Source organism: Pholcus phalangioides, unplaced genomic scaffold (genome assembly GCF_987345545.1).
Source record: "Pholcus phalangioides strain wild (caught in Gottingen) unplaced genomic scaffold, Ppha-v1.0 ptg000042l_1, whole genome shotgun sequence".
Taxonomy (NCBI): domain Eukaryota; kingdom Metazoa; phylum Arthropoda; class Arachnida; order Araneae; family Pholcidae; genus Pholcus; species Pholcus phalangioides.
In genome coordinates, this window is record NW_028301628.1 from 29,306,082 (window position 1) to 29,324,941 (window position 18,860).

Sequence of the window (18,860 nt, forward strand, 5' to 3'; positions counted from 1 at the left end):
ATTCATTTCCTACTTCAGAATTATTTTTCAGATACACCTCACTTTCAAAAAGATTTTGAGGCATTCCATGTTAAATGAATGATTGAGGTAAGAGAATATGCATTAAAAAAAGGTCTTAGACTTTTGACAACGGTTTGAGTACACACGGCAAGTTTCTTAATACCAAACTAAACAGTCTGGACATTCTAGGAACTTATCTTTTCCATTTGCACATGTAGAAAGAAATACATTGACTGTTTCACATAGCACACAGTCTCACTTTTTTATCACTATGGCTCATGAACCCGACTGCATAGCGTAAAATAAAATGTGTACAGTTTTTCTCCTTTTCCTTCAAATTCTCCCCCATCCAATTGTGAAGCTGTTCATCTCAGCCTTCTAACAGTATTTGCAATATTTTAAAATTTTGGGCTGTTTCAGGAACGAATAAAACTTTTTTCATAGAAACCTATGAAAAATTATATTTTGACATGAAATTCCAGAATGAATAATCTTTGTTAGCAGAGGTACCACTTTACTTATCTCTAATAGACATGAAAAATTACTTATGCACTCTCCCCCCCCCCCCCCCATCGACAAGAAACTTTTGATCTTTGAACTTTTACAAATATTTTAAAAAATTTATATTCATATACATATTGTTCTAAACCAGTGAAAGACTAGAATATCATACTACAATGGAACCTGTATAAAACAGAATGTCAAGAGACCAAAATGATATTCCATTTGAGATTGGTTTCAGTTTTATGAAGGTGCACATTAAAACAATCATCACTGATGGGACAATCTTTTGATTCCATTCAAGGTAGGTTACTGTCAAAAACAGTGTCCGTCTCAGACAGGTTTCACTGTATAACAATAAAAAAAAGACAAAAAAATCCAGGCACAATCAGAACATCTTTAATAACTGCACTATTCATCCAAACATGTTATATAACATTGTAGGTAATAGCACCTCGGCAAACATTAAAATGTGCAGAAAATTTTCAAAATTCATTCAACTCATACAAGTATATACCTCGACAAACACACACACACGCCCAAACAGCATGTAAATGATGAAAATAGAAATAATTGTGTTCCAAGATGTTATCACCATCAAAAAAAAAGCTTATCAGGATAAATAAAATATATAATAAGTGGCACATGCAAACCACATGTTTAGAGCAGCTCTGCATCAGTATGAATTGTTACTCCTGTCTGTAATTATCTTTTATTTCATTCTTCACTGCAATTACAGAGGCTCACATTAGAACCGAAATATATTTCGAGAGGGCGGGAAGAGGGAGATGTGAGTGAGAATGGATATGAAAGGAAGAAAATAAAAGAATTATTGTGTGTTGAAAGAAAATAGCAGAGAAATGGGAGGGGATGGCTTCTGACTTCTTTGGTTTGTTAATTGTACTCATAATGATGGACGTTACCTGCAGAAGTTATGGAATGCAGAGATGATAAATTCACACCAAATGTCATCAGTATAAGACATCATAGTGACCCGGTCGATATAGGAGGTGAATGCGAGGATTCTTGCCTTCAGGGAAGTCGTGAGCATTAACCTGAGCACCTGTACCTCGATCCATATACTCGATTCTGACTCCAACACCGAGAGCCATCGTCAAGGCAATGATGTGAATGTGATCGCTCTCTTTGTACATTGGTTCTACTTCCTGAAAGAAATTATTTTGTTTATATACAGTTATGAAAAAATCAAGGAATGAAATAATATAGACCTACGTAAATATCCAACAGAAACAGCGACATGACCGCAGGGAGTCCCCCATCGATGGGTTAGCACACAACCTCTCGATGAGTACAAAAACAAACCTGCCGTTCAGAATCGGCAATAAATTGCAGGTCCCGGTCTAATTAGCCCTCATGTGCAGAAAATGACAGTGGTGCGGCAAAAATGATCAAATGACCTACGTAAATATCTGTATGCTGGAGGTAAAGGGCACCATGTCACAGAAGAGAAATTTTACCGGAAAACTGTTTAAAGATTTTTCTTAGTATGTTTTTTTATGAAGCTCATTTGTTTTATAAAAATGAATAGCTCTGCTATTTATTGAAATAGGACTTGGTATTCTATACCTATGGGTAGTGTAACAAAGATACTGCAAATTAAAAGCCTTATCTCAATATTGACGACAATGTACAGTGCCTTTTACCTCTGACATACAGATATATACATATTCACATAGAGGTTAGTTTGATTTGTTTAATAGCTATGTATTTTTTTTTAAATAATAGTTTTTTCATAAATATGGGAAAAATTAATTTAACTATAAATATTTTTAATGGAAAGCATATAAAAGGTGGAAAAAAACAACAACATAAAAGCATCTTCAATTTTTTTTTTTTCAATATGGATGAATTTTTTTTATTGTTGCTCTATGGGGGAGCAGTTGCAATAGATAATCTAGATACATAGAACATCGCATAGCAAACGTGTTCATCTACAAACATCATTATAGAGCTATGCAAGTTAGTTCCATAAAAACTTTCCAATATTTGCACAAGATGAAAACTATTCATGGATGTGACAGAAAACAGATTATGCTTGAAATTCCTAGCTAGTCAAATCATTTGTAGGCTTGCTATGCCAACTATTGCAAAGGAAAGCTCAACAAGTTACACAATGTAATTTTTCTAATTTTAGATTGAATGGGAAAAACCTCATTATATCGGGTGCAAAGGCTTAAGGTATCTAAAAGTAATGGCTTTTAGTGAGAGAATCAGACAATGTTTACTTATAACTTTAAGTTGTATTGAAGAAGACAACTACTCAAGTTTATTTGCAGGTTAATGTAAGTTCAATGTGAGCACCGTTTGTAGCCTGCAGATGTCCAAATGGTACTCGATCTCTTTCAAAATATTTAGTGGCATATACATTATTAAATCAACTTTGCAGAGATAGTTTCAAATCATCCAAATTAGAAATGTTTTGCTGGTATGCTATCATTTTAATAAAGCCAGAATCAAAAACCTTTAATGGCATTGTGTTCTGAGATCTAGGAGGCTACGCAGGGGAGGGGCTTTCCTCTTCCAATCCAATTGCCTAGGAAAACCTCATTCAAAAACTATGTGACATATCCATCAGAGTGGGGTGGAGTGCCATCTTGCTGAAAAAAAATGTGGAGGAATCTATGGAACAGCAAAGTTCCCTAACGCTTTAATGTAAATGTGTCCTGTCACTGCCAGTTCTGTATTTTAAAAATTGGCTGACTCCATTTTTTACATCCAGTCAGCACGCAACTGATGCAAAAGGCATCTAAATGCATCTGTTGATAATGTGCACATGCAAATGTGATAAAAAAAAAAACTTGGAGCGATCCCCTTATCGATGGTGCAACACTTTTATAACTAAGCATGTGTGATTCTCTAAATATCAGCCATTACCTTTAACCACGACCCTGTAAAGCTAATGGCTCTTGGAACAATATACACTATATTATCAACCTTTCAACTCAGCACATAAAAAGATTGGCCTCCTCCATGAATGCAAAAAAAAAAAAATTTCTTGTCATAGGTGTGATAGATCAAGCCTACACAGGGAATAAATATCATATGAACGTTTATATGAAGAAGCACACATATTATGAATCAAGGGCAATAACAAAGCAAAGGTTGAGAACCTATCCAAATGTCGCCCACAAATCAATGCAAAATCTTCAAAAAATATCTTAAAAATTGTTCATTAAAAAGGGAAAGAAGCATTACAAAGAGAACAGTCTAGCACACATATTGCTTAGAACTGTAATGCTCTACACTTCAGTCAACCACCACAACAATCAAAGCATTTTCAAAATGTTTAATTTATCATACTTCCAATTAATGATTCAAGACCTGCTGCACATTTTTTTTTTTTTTTTGAACGAACTTGAAATATACTGATTTGAAGTACTACATAAAAGTTAATCAAAAGTGGAATGATAGGATACTGAAAAATACAATATGAAGGCATGCATAGCATAGACGGAAAAATAAATACCTCATAAGTTATGAATTTGAATATTTCAGAGAGAAATTTATATAATTCATTATTTTTGCTGGCCAGGTAAGGGAAAAACTGACATTTTGAACTTAGATAAAATACATAGATTTTACCTGACGGCAGAAGTCTTTCATGGACCTTTCACCCACTATAAAGCTTGAAAAAAATGATTCACACTTCTGCAAGTAACCCGAAGTTATCAGCCTAAGATAAACAAATGAAATAATAATTGCTATAAAGTCTTACAAATCGGAACAAGAAATATACATACAAAGACTTCCTCTGTTTTAACAACAGTCAAGTTTTAACAGCAGCTTCTCCATAACTGTAGATAACAAAAGAAAAAAAATTTAATGGTACATTTGCTCAAATCCCATTTATTTTTTCTCATGAACATCTAATCACAGCCCTTACTTCTTACAAATAAAGCCAGCTGAGGTATTCTGTAATTGATTCCAATTATTATATAATTGATTATATTTGAATATATGATTATATTGATATTATAATAATTGATTAATCAATCAACGTGTTATTTTGGAACCCTAAAATTTTGGCTTAAAGTGCTGAGGCAGAACACCACAGAAACGACTTGGCAAGAAAACTTGATATGGACTTAGATGGCATACCAACAACCTGAAATAAATTCTTTGTCACTCCCTATTCACGATCAACAAGATCACCAGTTCCCAAACTTTTTAGTTCACAGAGCACTTTCAGGCGAAAAATTCATTGTGGAGCATTAATATTAGAAGCCACGCTCGCCCTGTGTGTGCAACTTAGTGTCAATGTATGTCACGATCATATGTCCCGATTTCAACAAAAATGCCCGGTTTTTGAAAATGAAAGTTGTTTTTCTAGTCAAATTGACTGTTTCTTGAACTGATAACTTTCTTTTGTGGCAATTTTTATTTTATAGTGGTTATTCTACCAACAGGTAGTATGATATATAATTCTACCTGGTTTTTTTCCCAAGAATCACTCATATCTGAGGGTTTCTGCAACCTTTTAAGCAAGGATATGGAAAAGTTGGCAGAGGTTCTGGGATGATCCGGAGACAAGTGTAGGGCCATTCACCTAATGCTACCAAGAGTTAATCTGGAATGGGCCAAAGAAAGAAATTCTGTTTTTCTAACACCATTTGTCTGTTCCCAACCAACCTGGAGCAGTTTAGAAAGACAAGCCATGAAAAATTCCTATGCAGCAGTTGGCAGCCCACTTCATTACACAAATGTCCACCCCCTCACACAAACCAATTCCACATGTTGAAACTGAAGGTAGAATTGATCGAGGAGTGGTACTGCAGGATGCCAAGGGATCACCCAAGACTCTGGGGGAATCTCACAAGATTTCTCGAGGACAACCTGAGTACGTTCATGATGAATGACCTTAAGTTGCCTCCTCTCCATCAGATTGAATGAGGCAGCAACTGATACCACCATCCCCTCCCCAAAATCGTTGCCAGAGCATGGAGATGCGGAAGATTTCACTGACAACGATGACTGACTCTCTCCCACAATCACTGGTGGGCCCCCAAGGTATGAAAGAAGGGCATGGGATAGAAAGTGACAAAATTATTTAACATAAACTATGTTCTTGAACTTATGTGGGCATTTTTAAACTTTTGCGTTCATGGCCTCCTCAGTCTTTTTTTTGTGTGGCCTCATGCATTTGTTATACATCACATCCCCTGAACTACTTTGTTGTTCCCATGTCTGCACTGTTTCGATATTTCATTTTCTGTGATCCCATGTGTTTGTTTTGCGCCATCAGTTGTATGGATTTGCACTTCAGCCAACTACCATTGTATTGCAAACGTGGTATGAACCTGGATTCTCACTATGAGATTCCAGCATGATGCCCACATGTTTCCACTGCTAATTAGTACGTAGAACTGGGCTTTTGAAGTGTGGCAGTGGTATGGTGAGAGTAGATGAAACGAGTGGGAAAACCACAGAACAGCACAATTAGCCTTGGGTGATCGCTATCGGAGACCACTCAGCTGGATTGTATGTTGTTATCAAGGTCAGATATTCAAATCAGATAACCGCCCAATTGAATGAGGAATACAGTGGGATAGTCTGTATGTGGACCATGCAACACACACTCCGCCATGTGAAATTCAGGAGCCGAAAACTCATAAGGGTACTTTTGCTGTAAGCAAGTCGTCGCACTAAATGTTTTTCTAAGCCAGAGTAATGCACTTATAATGGGAATTTCTAGGAGGTGTAGACTAGAAAACACAGTGAAGGAACATCTGCAATTAAGAGCGAATAGCATGGAATGACTAATCCCATTTCCAATTATAGTAGGCTTGAAATACTGAATAAATGCTGTTGCACGGCTGAAAATATGGTGGAGCCTGCATTAAACTACGCCATATTGAAATAATATAAGTTCATCATGATTTGATGATGGCATGGTGCAGAGCCATCTTAAGGAATGGGTTTGACCCAGGAAGAAGTAACACCTAAAGTTTTTTGACAGTGCTGATCGAATAAATGCAAAGCTCAGATAAAAATGAAAAAAATCCTCTGATGTTTGCTCTGATACATTTTATAATATGAAAAACATTTGCTTTCATTGATTCAAAGAGAACTTCCAGCTTCAACCAAGAAAAAATTTAAATTTTTGAAATATTTGGGAAAACAATTTATTTTCCAATCTTTTTGCAGAAAGCAAAGTTTACGAACCCTGGAACTAGACCATACATGCTCAATACATGATTTGCAGGCCAAATATGGTCCTCAGGGTCATCTGATGTGGCCCACGATCTCAAACTTAATTTTGTAAGAATGAACTAAGCTGCACATTTTCAGATCACTTAAGTGACCTGCAGCACATTTAAAGATCACTTAAGTGGCTCTTTTTTCCCCTTCTCCACTGCCTTCAACATACCCATCTAGCATTTATACCCAGGAAAGAAAGCATACATAATCTGAGTATAAATACTAGAATTTATACCCAGATTATGTATGCTTTCTTTTCCTGGGTATAAATTCTAGATGGGTATATTGAATTTATACCCATGAAAAGAAAGCATACATAATCTGTTTTTCCCCTATAGAATTGGTGCAGGGCGGATACACTTCCATGGAAATTATTTTCCTCATAGGGACATGTGTAGTTTTCTCCAACTCCATATCTAAAGTGGAAGTTTTTCCAAAATAGTTGTTCAGAGGTTACCTATAATGTTAACAACAAAATGTGGCCATTGTTCAGAGATTACCGTTATTCGGAAGTGGCCGTTAGAGAATGTATTACTGTATATTTACATTTTTGTACATACATAATACAGATATATTTTACTCTTTTCATACATGCATATAAATAAATTTTTAAAAATGAGATTTCTATGTTTCACACACGTGAGGCACTTCATACAAGACTATATTCTTTTTGTCAAATATACATGCGTGTATATAAAACATTGTTCTTCACATGGGTTAAAAATCAAAGGAAATAACATACCTCATGTACACTACAATATAATCTGAGCAACCCTGGTCATTCAAAACAGATAAGAGCTCGTCAACAGTCATCTGATTCTCTATCTTCTGAAGAACATCCATGAACTATTATAAAGCAAAAAGTACCATATGTATATATACATTGATACAAGAATATCCCACGCACTCCTTATTAATTCACTTGGTTTTCTTTCCATCAATAAATCATTAACATGTGGAAGTTAAAAAAATATATAAATAAATCCAGTTTCTTTATAAGCATAACAATTGACTACAATTCATACGACTTTATGTAAAAATACATACAGTGAAACCTTGCAACAATGATACTTGATGTAACAATAAATCCCTCTACAACAATATTTTTTCAAATCTTGTTTGCAAATGTCTATATTATAAAAAAATTCTGCTTCTCTATGTAACAAGATCCTCTACAATCCTCTATAATCCCTCTACAATGATGATTTTTCTTGATCCGCAGAGTATTGTTGTATCAAGGTTTCACTGTAATTGATTTGATGAGTTGGAAAACAAATTTGCTGAAAAAAATCTCTCAATGAAAAAATGTATTCCAAAATTGGTAAAAAAATTAATTTCAAAATTACTTTGAGAAAATATTTAGAAAAAACTTTTTTTTAGAAAACATTTCAGAACTAATGAGAGGGACAATTTCATATTTTATGAGGAATTATTTCAGAAATGACAAATAATTTTAGAACTGACAAATAGTTTTCGAATTATTGAAAAAAATCATTTTCGAATTATTGGAAAAAATCATTTTCAAATTATTAAAAGAAATTATTTTACAATTAATGGGTAATCATTGAAAAAAATTATTTCGTAATTATTGAAAGAATAAATTTCAGAATTGGTGGGAAAAATTGTCCAATTCTTGAAAATTCATAATTAATTAGAAATATTTCCAGAATTATTGACAAATATTTTCAAAGTTAATGAAGATTCATATTTGATGAAAAAATAATTCCACAATTAATGTAAAGGAATAAATTAAATCAAAACATTATACTTACTGTTTCGTGAAAGTCTTCTACTGTGAACTGGGGGAAACCTAGTGCAACAAGGTCATCTTTTGTTTTTACAGCGATCCCTTTGAACCTATTAATGGAAGAGTCATACAACATCAATAATGGAAAATAAATAACCACACACAAATTAGCAATTAAAAATGACTTTTTGCAATTTTGATAGAAAATTCAATTTAATGAGCAGCTCTATGCATTAAAGATATTTTACTAATGGCAATATAAAAAAAAAGCACGGAGACATGTTATGCAGAAAAACTTTAAAAATATATAAAGATTTGAGTAACATTTTTTTTTTTAAAAAGGCTATTAAGAATATATAACAGTAGGAACACCCAAATCTGAATGAATCCATAACCCGGACCCTTCTACCAAAACCAAATTCCCCCCCCCCCCCAACCCTGGACTTGTGTGCTTTTTTTCCTACACCCAAATTCTGTTTCAGCTTTTACTATTACATTAAGCATTTTCTTTAGTTTCTGTACCCTTTATTGGTGGTGTACGCCATAGTTTTCAGGCTTCTGGTAAAGTGGAAGCAATGATAGCACTTGTGTGTCTTAATGAATCTGATTAATCAGAAATTTCAACTTTGATCAAAAGAACTTCGCTTCCATATCATTTTTCACAGTAAATCTTTGTGTTTAAGAACTTGTCCAGAGCTCTATTAGTTCCTGTAATTATCTAAATTAATTTCCATACATGCTCAAAATGTCATGAGTCCTATGGCAGATATAAGCTGTAGAAAAAAAAATAATTCTTCAAATACATGAGAAAGTTTAAACTTTGGGAAGACCTAGAATGTGGAACATCAGTAGGAATGTTGTGAGAAGAATATGGAACTGGAAAATCTTACCTTTTACAATTTTCAGGAATTATTTTTTTCCATGTTCTTTTAATAAAAAGTTTTCCCTTTTTTTTCTAAAATCGGAATACTATCACAACACGCGTGCAGCCACTGACCTATTAATTCATACTGTGTCTAGTTTTGTTTTGTTTCTGCATATACATGTTGTATTAATTTATTTATCTTTTTATTTATTTGCTTACATGATTCATACCTAATTGTAATTTGTGATTGCCAGTAAGGGCCATTTGGCTTCTTGGTAATTTTTTTGCCCCTTCCTGTGTTCCATATTTCTCACTAATAAAGTGTTGTTGGGAAAAACATTTTGAACAATGCCGACACAAAATATGTTTTTACTCCCCTATGGATTTTCTCTCCTCCGGTTACATATTAGAAATTACTGTACTTTCACGGCTATCTGCCAGCATACAAAGACAGCATTCTATACGGCGTAAATTCACCTTATTCTTACAAGATTGCAAATGCACATTTTTGAAAAATTGTTAAGGATTTGGAACGCCCGTTCAAAGTGGGCAACATTTTCTGAGATCGTTCAAAAAAACAAATCTGTAAAAACTCCACCTTGAATATTCAGTTTTTTCATGTAGCTGCTATGTGGTAATCGCCGTTTTGCATCACGAAAATCACTGGTGTGTACGCAGAATCGGCATTAGGAGGGGCAGAAGGATTTCTTCTACAGAACACTTGTGGATCATTAACGCTCAAAAAGAATTTTAAATTCACATAATATAAAAGACTATTTTCTCCCATATTTTAATTTTATACAAAAATATTTTTTACTTTTTATTTTCTTCGGGCAGGGGGGGACCACCTGTCATACCACCCCCCCCCCCATGATTTTGCCTTTGGTGAAAATCCGGGTTTGGAACCGCGATTGCATAGTGGTAATCAGTTTAAAATACAATTTGCTAAGGTTTTCCAATTTTGAGTTGGCTATTCCTTTGCAAAAACTCTGGTCGCGCCACGAAAATCACAGACCTACAACACAAATATGTATACATTAAATTTTAAATCAATGCAAAACCATTTTGGAGGATAAATTCAGGGCCGCAACTAGGGGTGGGGAGAAGAGCAGGCGAGTCTAGTCCCCCCCCCCCTCGGGCTCTGGACTAGAGGGGGTGCCGAATTCATTCTTTATAACTGCTGCTTCTACATTACACTGGGTTTTAAAATGTGTGCTTGCCCCATTTGAGAAAGTATGGCACCACCTACTGAACACAAAACCCGCTGAATGCTGGGCGCACACACACAAACACACTTGAGTTTCACCAACTGAGTTTCACAAATCTGACATAGCTTCCATACTCAGGTGTGAAAATATGTGGCAGTTAAATGGTGACAGATCAGAGTAGTGGACTAACAGGGTGGGAAAATAAAATCATTCTACCAGGAAATCGCTTCGCAAGGATTGGCATGAAATCCTTGCTCGTATGAATAGATAGAATTGGAAGATAAGTGTTTGAGAGAGAAACAAATCTCATTTGCTTTTAAATTTAAATCAGAAGATATTATTGAAAGAGCTAAGATTTTTTTAAAGAAATAAAAAGTCAATCAGAAGGGATTTATAGATTGATTTATTAGCAGTAAATACAAGTATATATAAATGTGTGCCTCTAACTTTATTGCTAATTACAGTGGATCCTGCTTATAATGCTTTTCAAAAAACTGTCATAAAAAACGTTGTAAGCAGGAAAACACTTCAAATGGGAAAAATCTTAATAAGAATTACTTAAGGTTGGAACCATGGAAATCAGTTGTACTAAGTGGGAAAATGCTCTAAATGGGAATGTTATAAGCGGGATCAACTGTATATTTGCTTTAGATTTGTTATCTGTGCTACATTCCATATGTTAAATTCTCATTAATGGACTTGTTTGCAAGCTTTCCCAACTAATAGACAATGAAAGTAAATGAACCTTTTTTGGGTAGAACATGTTTTTAGAAATTAATAATTTGATTCACAGAGATACCATCTCCTCCTACCCAGAACATGGCCTACTGCTATGTCTCAACGAAGAGATATAAGCAGGTGATGAAAAACCTGGGGCATGCTGGAAAAAAATTCATAGAGATACCAGTGAATTGTGGGGGAGGGGCATACTTTTTCTTCAAGATAATTTTTTTCAAGAGGGACCTACTTTCACTTAAAAGGGACCCAGGTAAATTAAAGTACAGTGCCATCTCTGGAACCTCACCCAACCAGTTCTATTCTGCTCTTATATGTATATAGTAGAAGGATACATCATGTGGGGGGGGGGGGGGAGTCACTAATAATTGTATAGAAATAAAATGCAGATAAAAAGAACAACTTCGTAGAGTTCTTGCAATCATAAGGAGAGGGGGAAAAAAACAGTTTGTTTGAGTTCATTCCACAGGTGTTTGGACGCAATAAAACATCCTTGATCGATCATAAAGCGGTTAATGCAAAACATGCATTTGATTCAGTCAAAATTAAATGTTTTTAAATTTCATTGGATATCATGAAATAAAATTCCTTGGTCTTCTTGGTTTCATGTCATTAAGATTGAAAACTAGTACTTGACCGTACACGTGCCTCATACTCTGGGGAATTTCTATCGAATCAGTACATACCAGAATGTGTATTATGAGTGCATGTGTGGCCTTAACGTATTTATGTTGTCAGAGTTATGTTTGTTTCATGCTCTTGCAGGTGCTGCCATCTGTCTTCCATATCTGAAGTAAAGATATTGAATGTGTGAATTTCCCTGTTATGTAAGTATTATGTTGAAGGTCTACCTTCATATAATAAGATTTAACTGCAGTACAAGACAAGTCCAAGAGGCTCAATGATTGATGTACTCTTAGTTTCTAATACAAAGAGTTTTAAATATGCTTCAAGCATGAGTGAATGTGATTATTTAGTCAAAAAAAGTCTCAATATCCAAGCCTCAGTTAACAGAATTTTGGGTTATCTAAGGTACTTTTCATAAATTGAATTAAAATATTGGGTGCAGTAAACGACATGTACTGTGACAAACTACAAACTGGTTCATAGAATGCATGCACTAGTGTTCACAAAAGGGGAGGATATAGTCATTTGTGGGAGGAATGAATCAGAGAGAGAGAGGATGGTAGAAAATACAGATATATGATCCTATGGGTTGGCTTGGAGGGAGATGCAATCGATTTTTTCTTCTAGACAAGCATGACGATGAGGCAAATAAACTTATAAGACTCTGGACAAAACAAATATTTCTCTTAACCCTTCAAGCGGCACGGGGGAGATATCTTGCCTCCTTAAAAGTCACTTATTTTAACATTGACAAGCCCAAGGTACTTTGTAAAGTTGATTTTTCATGGAACACTTTTCCCTATACCATACAGTTTGCACCTGCTGAGAATGTGAAGAAAGCCTACTTCATTAAAAAAGATATGGCATTTTGAAGGGGGTTAATGATTTCTGCTGTGTCGCTTGATAGGTTAAATCTGTTGCTCATGAGTACAATGGTGTTCTGTGAAGCATTTAAGATTGCCCAATGATATAAAGTATGAAGAATACTATTTTCTAGAGTAAGTAGTCATTTTCTGAATGTTGTAAGCTATGAATACATAACATTACTTCATGTAACTTCATACTAATGTACATTCATTTGATGTTTTTAAGCGAGCACTTTTTCCTCCAGCATCATACAGTAAATTAGAAATAACTTTTGTGTACACCTAATTTTCAAAACATTTATGGTTTCATTATTGCATTTAATTTTTAAAAAACCTGTAAGGTCAGTGTTATCAGAGGTTATCCAAGTTAGGTCTGGTTCACATTAGCTTGGATAATGGAGGTCCTGCTGTATATACTTTCCAAGGTATGAAAAAATGTAACAAATACTTTATTAACAACAAAAAATGTAAACTTAAATTCTAATAAATACATTCATAAAAATAAGAGAAAAAAGTTCAGAGAAAATAAGAGATCTCAAGAAGCTCACCTAAAATATTCTTCCTTATCGTTTAGCAAACTTTCTAAGTATGCAAATGTGAAAGCTCGAAAGAAACAGTTACCATCTGGCCTCATGCGCCTCAGGTATTGATATTTAGTCTTCAGATCCTAATTTTAAATGTGGGGGGGGGGGGAGAAAAAATTCAAATGATACAACCAAAGACAGTAAATACTTGAATTGGTTTTTTTTTTTTAAATGCAAAACAAAGTTACTCACGGATAACTTTTGCTGGTAGATCAGATCATCTGACGCATACTCATTCTGAAGCACTGACAAATCACATTTTGATCCTATCAGAGGAATAGACTGTGCAATCTGAAATGAATTTATTTTTAAATAAATAGTCATCTCAATTATTACAGCACGAGAAGTGAACAGAAACTTATAACAATATTTTATAATAAATTAGAACTATTTGTATCATTCCATTTCTATTTTCGCACCTGTGAACTTCAAATTTATCATGCTATCCTGTACGAACGTTGGGTTTTTTGAATACTAAATAGCCAAGCATACACAGATTTCACACATAAAAAATTAATTTGCTTCATACAAAATGCTATATGGTATTATTTGAGAACTTTTTTTTTTACCTCACGTTCAATTTCTCTCTCCTGGGCCATGATGGCTTCATCTTGATTTCCATCTGCAATGCAGGAAAAATAAATTGAATTAATTTTTCAAATAAAATATGCAGGATTTAAATCAGCTTGATTTGAATCATGATTATAACATTCAAGTCGCTTGATTTTTTAAAATAAAATCATTGATTTAAATCACACAAAGTTTAAATTTCATTTTTCCTTTATTTAACTTCAATGATATTGAAGTAAACGTAACCTTGTGAAACATGCATGTTATTGAAATGTGGTAAAGTTGTTGATTAAAAGAAATATAGATCTGGTAAATATAGACTTGAACTTAATCCCTAGATACAGTGCAAAAAATATAGCTCTGCTCTATTATTAGATTTTTGGCATGGAATAAATTATAGAAGAATATAGGGAGCTAACCTTAGATGCACTAAGTATTTCAATGCATTACAATGGGGCACTAGAGTCCCTGTAATAAAAAAAAACAGAAAAATTTAGTTTTTGTATTCAAGCCTTGAATTCTACGCCCTAATTTCAAGTTTGCTCATTTTTTACCAAATCTGTGAAAGAATGAAAATTTGCAAATTACTAAGCAAAATCATGCAAGAGTTGGAAACGCATCATAATAAATGCATCCATCAATTGGGCAAGAAACAATCTTGTCAGTATATAAAATATGTTTTTGTTTAGTTGATGTTGAATGACCCTTTTGGTCATATACATCAAGAAACCTACACCATACTGAGTCACCACCAGGAATTTACTTTGGGGGGATGCCTCATGAATAAAAGCACCATTCTTTACTAGAAAAGAGTTAATCCATGAAGTAAATTCATGTTACATAAATAGATTTTTAATGTTAATATTTCTTGCTTTTAGTCTGTTTGTTAGTTTATTCTTTTATGCTGAAATAAATTTGAGAGATTAGGTGAAAAGATATACTTTTTCTTAATAATTAACAAGAATTCTAATAATGATTGTTTAATAAGCAGTCAGTTAATTTAAATTTTAAAAAATCTGATTTATATTAATTATATTACATTCATTTTCCTCATTCCCCGAAAATACAAGCATTGAATCCGTACAAACAAGTGAAAAAAAAAATTGGACCAAAATGAAATAATAAAATGCAAGGAATTTTGGTGACACAAATCAGGGTCAGATAAAAGCAATGCTTTCACACCAGGGAATGACAAGCACCAGGTCGCCATAGCAAAAAAATTTATAATGGCATCTAAAATTGCATATGCGGATACAAGGGGACAATTGTCCCAATCAGTGAAAAAAATTTTATTGGCATGGATGGGGAAAGGGGAGGAAAGGTTTGGCAAAATGATCTGAGATAATCTTTTTTCCTAGATTTCCTCGAATGAAAAATAAATTTACCTTCTTTAAAAAAATACCTTCTTTCATGTAAGTGGACTGTCCCACTGACATAAATTCCAAAAAAATTTATGTACTCTTTTAATAACTACCCATGGAAAATTTTAGATATCAAATTTCACTGTAGTAACATTTCTTTCATCTATCACTGCATCAACTCTTAAATGCATAGCTTTGCATATATGCAAAGGGTTCTCTTAAATGTTCAAAACTGCAGCTAGTTTGAAAATCAAAATCCAGAGTCACCTTTGCACATAAGCTAAGGTCATTTTCCCCAAAGCAGAATATGCCAAAATCTGTGACATACATCATAGAACAATCAGTGCTTCTGCAGAACAACCTGGAAGAATTTTTCAGAAAAATGTAGAAAACACCATTATGGGAATTTTTACTGCAAAACAATTCCAGTCAGCCAAAGGCTCATGAACAATGCAAAACATTCTGATTTGGGAGTCACTAATGCACATGCGTTCTCGAAGTGGACACACAGAAAATGTCACTTATTATTCTGAATTACACTGAATAACGTCTGGCAGCGTATACATATCCACAGCATAAAATTTAAGTATCATAATAATGACTATCGTGTACATGTTTTCTTTTCAATATAACAACCACCCAATACATAAGTAAAATAAAATTGTATAATTGTAAAATAAAACCTGTTTTCAACAGAACAATGTTGATCATTATAATGAGCATCTACTGTTTTTTAGGAACAGTTATCCCTATTTTCTTTGGCGATTTCCGTTCTAACTGTTGGCGCTTTTCTTCCTGGTCAATGATGGTATGCCATTTTCTTCCGTTAGCAATTTTTTTCTGCTGGCTATTATCATAATTATTCCTTTGGCTTCTGGGTTGCTATTTCCTTTTTTTTTTGCCGTTGGTTATCGTTAAAAGTTGATGCCGCCTTTAAAGGATGAATAATAGCTATTTGACCAATTATTCATGACCGCATTGGAATTGAGTCCGTTGGCATACCCCCCCCCCCCCCAAAGCAGAAAGTTTTGCATTGTCCTGCAATGAGTCCTCGGCTGACTGGAAATGTTCTGCAGTAAAGATTAGGCTAGTGTTTTCTACTCTTTTTTTATATTTTTCCAGATTACTCTGCAGTATATAGTAATTTTGAGGCGCGAATGCGAGCCAATATCCTGTTTTTTAACAGGAGATTGGCTTGTTTCAGAGAGCAACAGGCCTACAAATGGGACAAATATTCAATCGTAACACTTCTGAAATATAGATATCAGGACACTGAAAAATCAGCACAAAACTAGATACGAACTCAGACTGTTAGGTACACACACTTACACTTCCGGCACAACTCACTGTGACATACATAGCAGATTTCCACAATTCTGCATTGGGGGGTTAGCATTTTCGAGCTTATTTTTTATTTGTCCGTTGATTATGATAAATGTGTTTATAATAATAATAAAATGTGTTATATACATTTAACAATGTATCAAACAGCATGTATACCGTTTCCCCAGCATGTTAAATTTTCTTTTTTGGATTACCTCATGATCTTTTAGTCATCGTGGCAACTGGGATTTGTCGAGCCCTGCTAGCCATCATAGATTTAATCCTGCAATCACGTTTTTATTAAATGCAGAGACTGTTTTTGATAAAACCAAGGGCTTCTTTTTTGCCCTAACTGTTGTATTATTTAAAAGACAGTTCAGGTTTTTATTTCTATTCCAGAGAATATTTATGTATCAGAAGAGACCATTGTTATTCTTATTGAAAGAGAGTTTTCATTATTTTAGTTCCGATATCTGGTCTAGGATGTCACATTTTTAATCTTGATCCCTTATTTAGTTTGAGACAGTTGTGTTGTTATTGTTGTTTGTTTCTTATCATCATTTTGTAATAGCCACTGTTATCCCTTTTTCACGATGTGTTGTGGCGATTCTTTTTCTTTGGCAAGAAAGATGTCTGAAAGCATGACTCCATTTCACTCTTGGCGACTTCTCATCATACTTTCTGGAATTTTCCTCGCCAAAGAAAAGACATGCCAACACATCACCAAAAGGGAATATACACTTTAGCTGTTGTTTTCAGTTCATATGCTCGAATTTACAGACCAGTGTAACAGTGTAATGTCATGGCTCATTTAAAGCCATTCAGTGTGTATTAAAATAAGAAACTATAGTGAGTGACTTAAGAGACATAGTGCATGGGGGGGGGGGGGGGTCCTTGGTGCCTTCAGTGTTTAACTAACGAGTACTCACATGAATGCCAATTGGGAAATGCTGCTGTGGGTAGCTCCGTACAATTCCAATTTCCAACACAAATGTAAGAGAGTTCGGAAACACTTATCAACATATATTTGCTATTAGGAATGTTGAAACATTGTACAGCATCAATTTAATGGGATTTTCTTTTTTCACAATAAACAACTTGTGAATAACATATATTTTTCATGGTGAACTTTAGTTAATCCATAGGGACAATAAAAAGCACTTAACATTTTAGCTTTATCAATTACTAAATAGCTTGATTAACTTCAAACTTAGGGATAAAGATGAATGCATATAAAGCTAGAAGCTGGATTCTTATTCCTTCATTGAAATGATGTTTTCAACTAGTAGCAAATCCGAAATAAACTTAGGAAACAAATTACACAAAAAATTCCCATTGCATCATTTACATTGACCCATGAGTAAAGCTTTATTTTCAATGGATTCCAATCTCGTAATTAGTAGTTAAAATAAAAAGTTTTTAATATAGATTTAAATTGAAAAGAAATGTGGAAAATATTCTGTATACCATTGCTCACTTCGTTGGGATAAACGTTCTCAGTAGACATGCCGCCACCGTTGTTATTCGACATTGTTGATATTTCTTCTACAAATAAGGTTTCAGCTCAAGAAAAACAAAGGCGAGGAAGGACTTTCTCAGTGAGGGTGAGGAGAAAGTGTTTGAATTTTTTTTTTTTTTTTCTGTAGTAATTCTGCGATAAATAACTTTTAAAACTTTCCTAGACTAAATAAACAAAATTTTTCATTATTAGTTATTACATTTTTCATTATCTCATTCATTTTATCATTACTTTTTTTTTCTCTTTGTCCTCACCAAGTGTTCCGCCATCTTCATTCTAAAGTGATTGATTGAATCATTCATGTAACGAGAATCTCGCTGCAGTGTTTAACGTTGAACATATGTTTTGATTGGCAACTTATCGCCAAACGCGAGAGGTGATCAGGGATTTTGCTTAAATAAACAACGTTTATGAATGAACACCCTCTAACAAAAAAATTGGCATTTTTGGCATTTGGCTATTTTCATTAGCGGCGCCATTCAAGTAGCTGATTAATAAGCAAGTAGCATTCAAGCAATTACGTAAGCAGATTTTCATCCATTTTTGAAACCTCCCCCCCCCCCCCCGTCAGCAAAATTTCGTCAGCAGCTTAGAATATTTCATATATTCGAAAAGGGGTGGTTGATGACGTAAGCAACCCCCCCCCCTGTAATCAAACGTCAGCAAATCCGAAACCCCCCTTGATGCTGACGTAATACTTGAACGACCCCTTATGAACTGTTAACAAAGGAATGG

At 34.2% G+C, this 18,860-nt stretch overlaps 1 protein-coding gene across 1 annotated transcript; it reads right to left on the reverse strand.

The window, feature by feature from the left end:
• Positions 1-878: 878 nt before the first annotated feature.
• Positions 879-18,191, reverse strand: LOC149064759 (ubiquitin thioesterase OTUB1). The gene is made up of 8 exons (XM_089255052.1): positions 18,074-18,191; positions 13,922-13,974; positions 13,545-13,643; positions 13,317-13,435; positions 8,493-8,577; positions 7,463-7,566; positions 4,105-4,195; positions 879-1,667 (listed from the first exon to the last, which is right to left on the reverse strand). Exons 1-8 carry the CDS (start codon positions 18,135-18,137, stop codon positions 1,473-1,475), a joined length of 810 nt encoding a protein of 269 aa, XP_089111178.1. The 5' UTR covers positions 18,138-18,191; the 3' UTR covers positions 879-1,472.
• Positions 18,192-18,860: the final 669 nt, after the last annotated feature.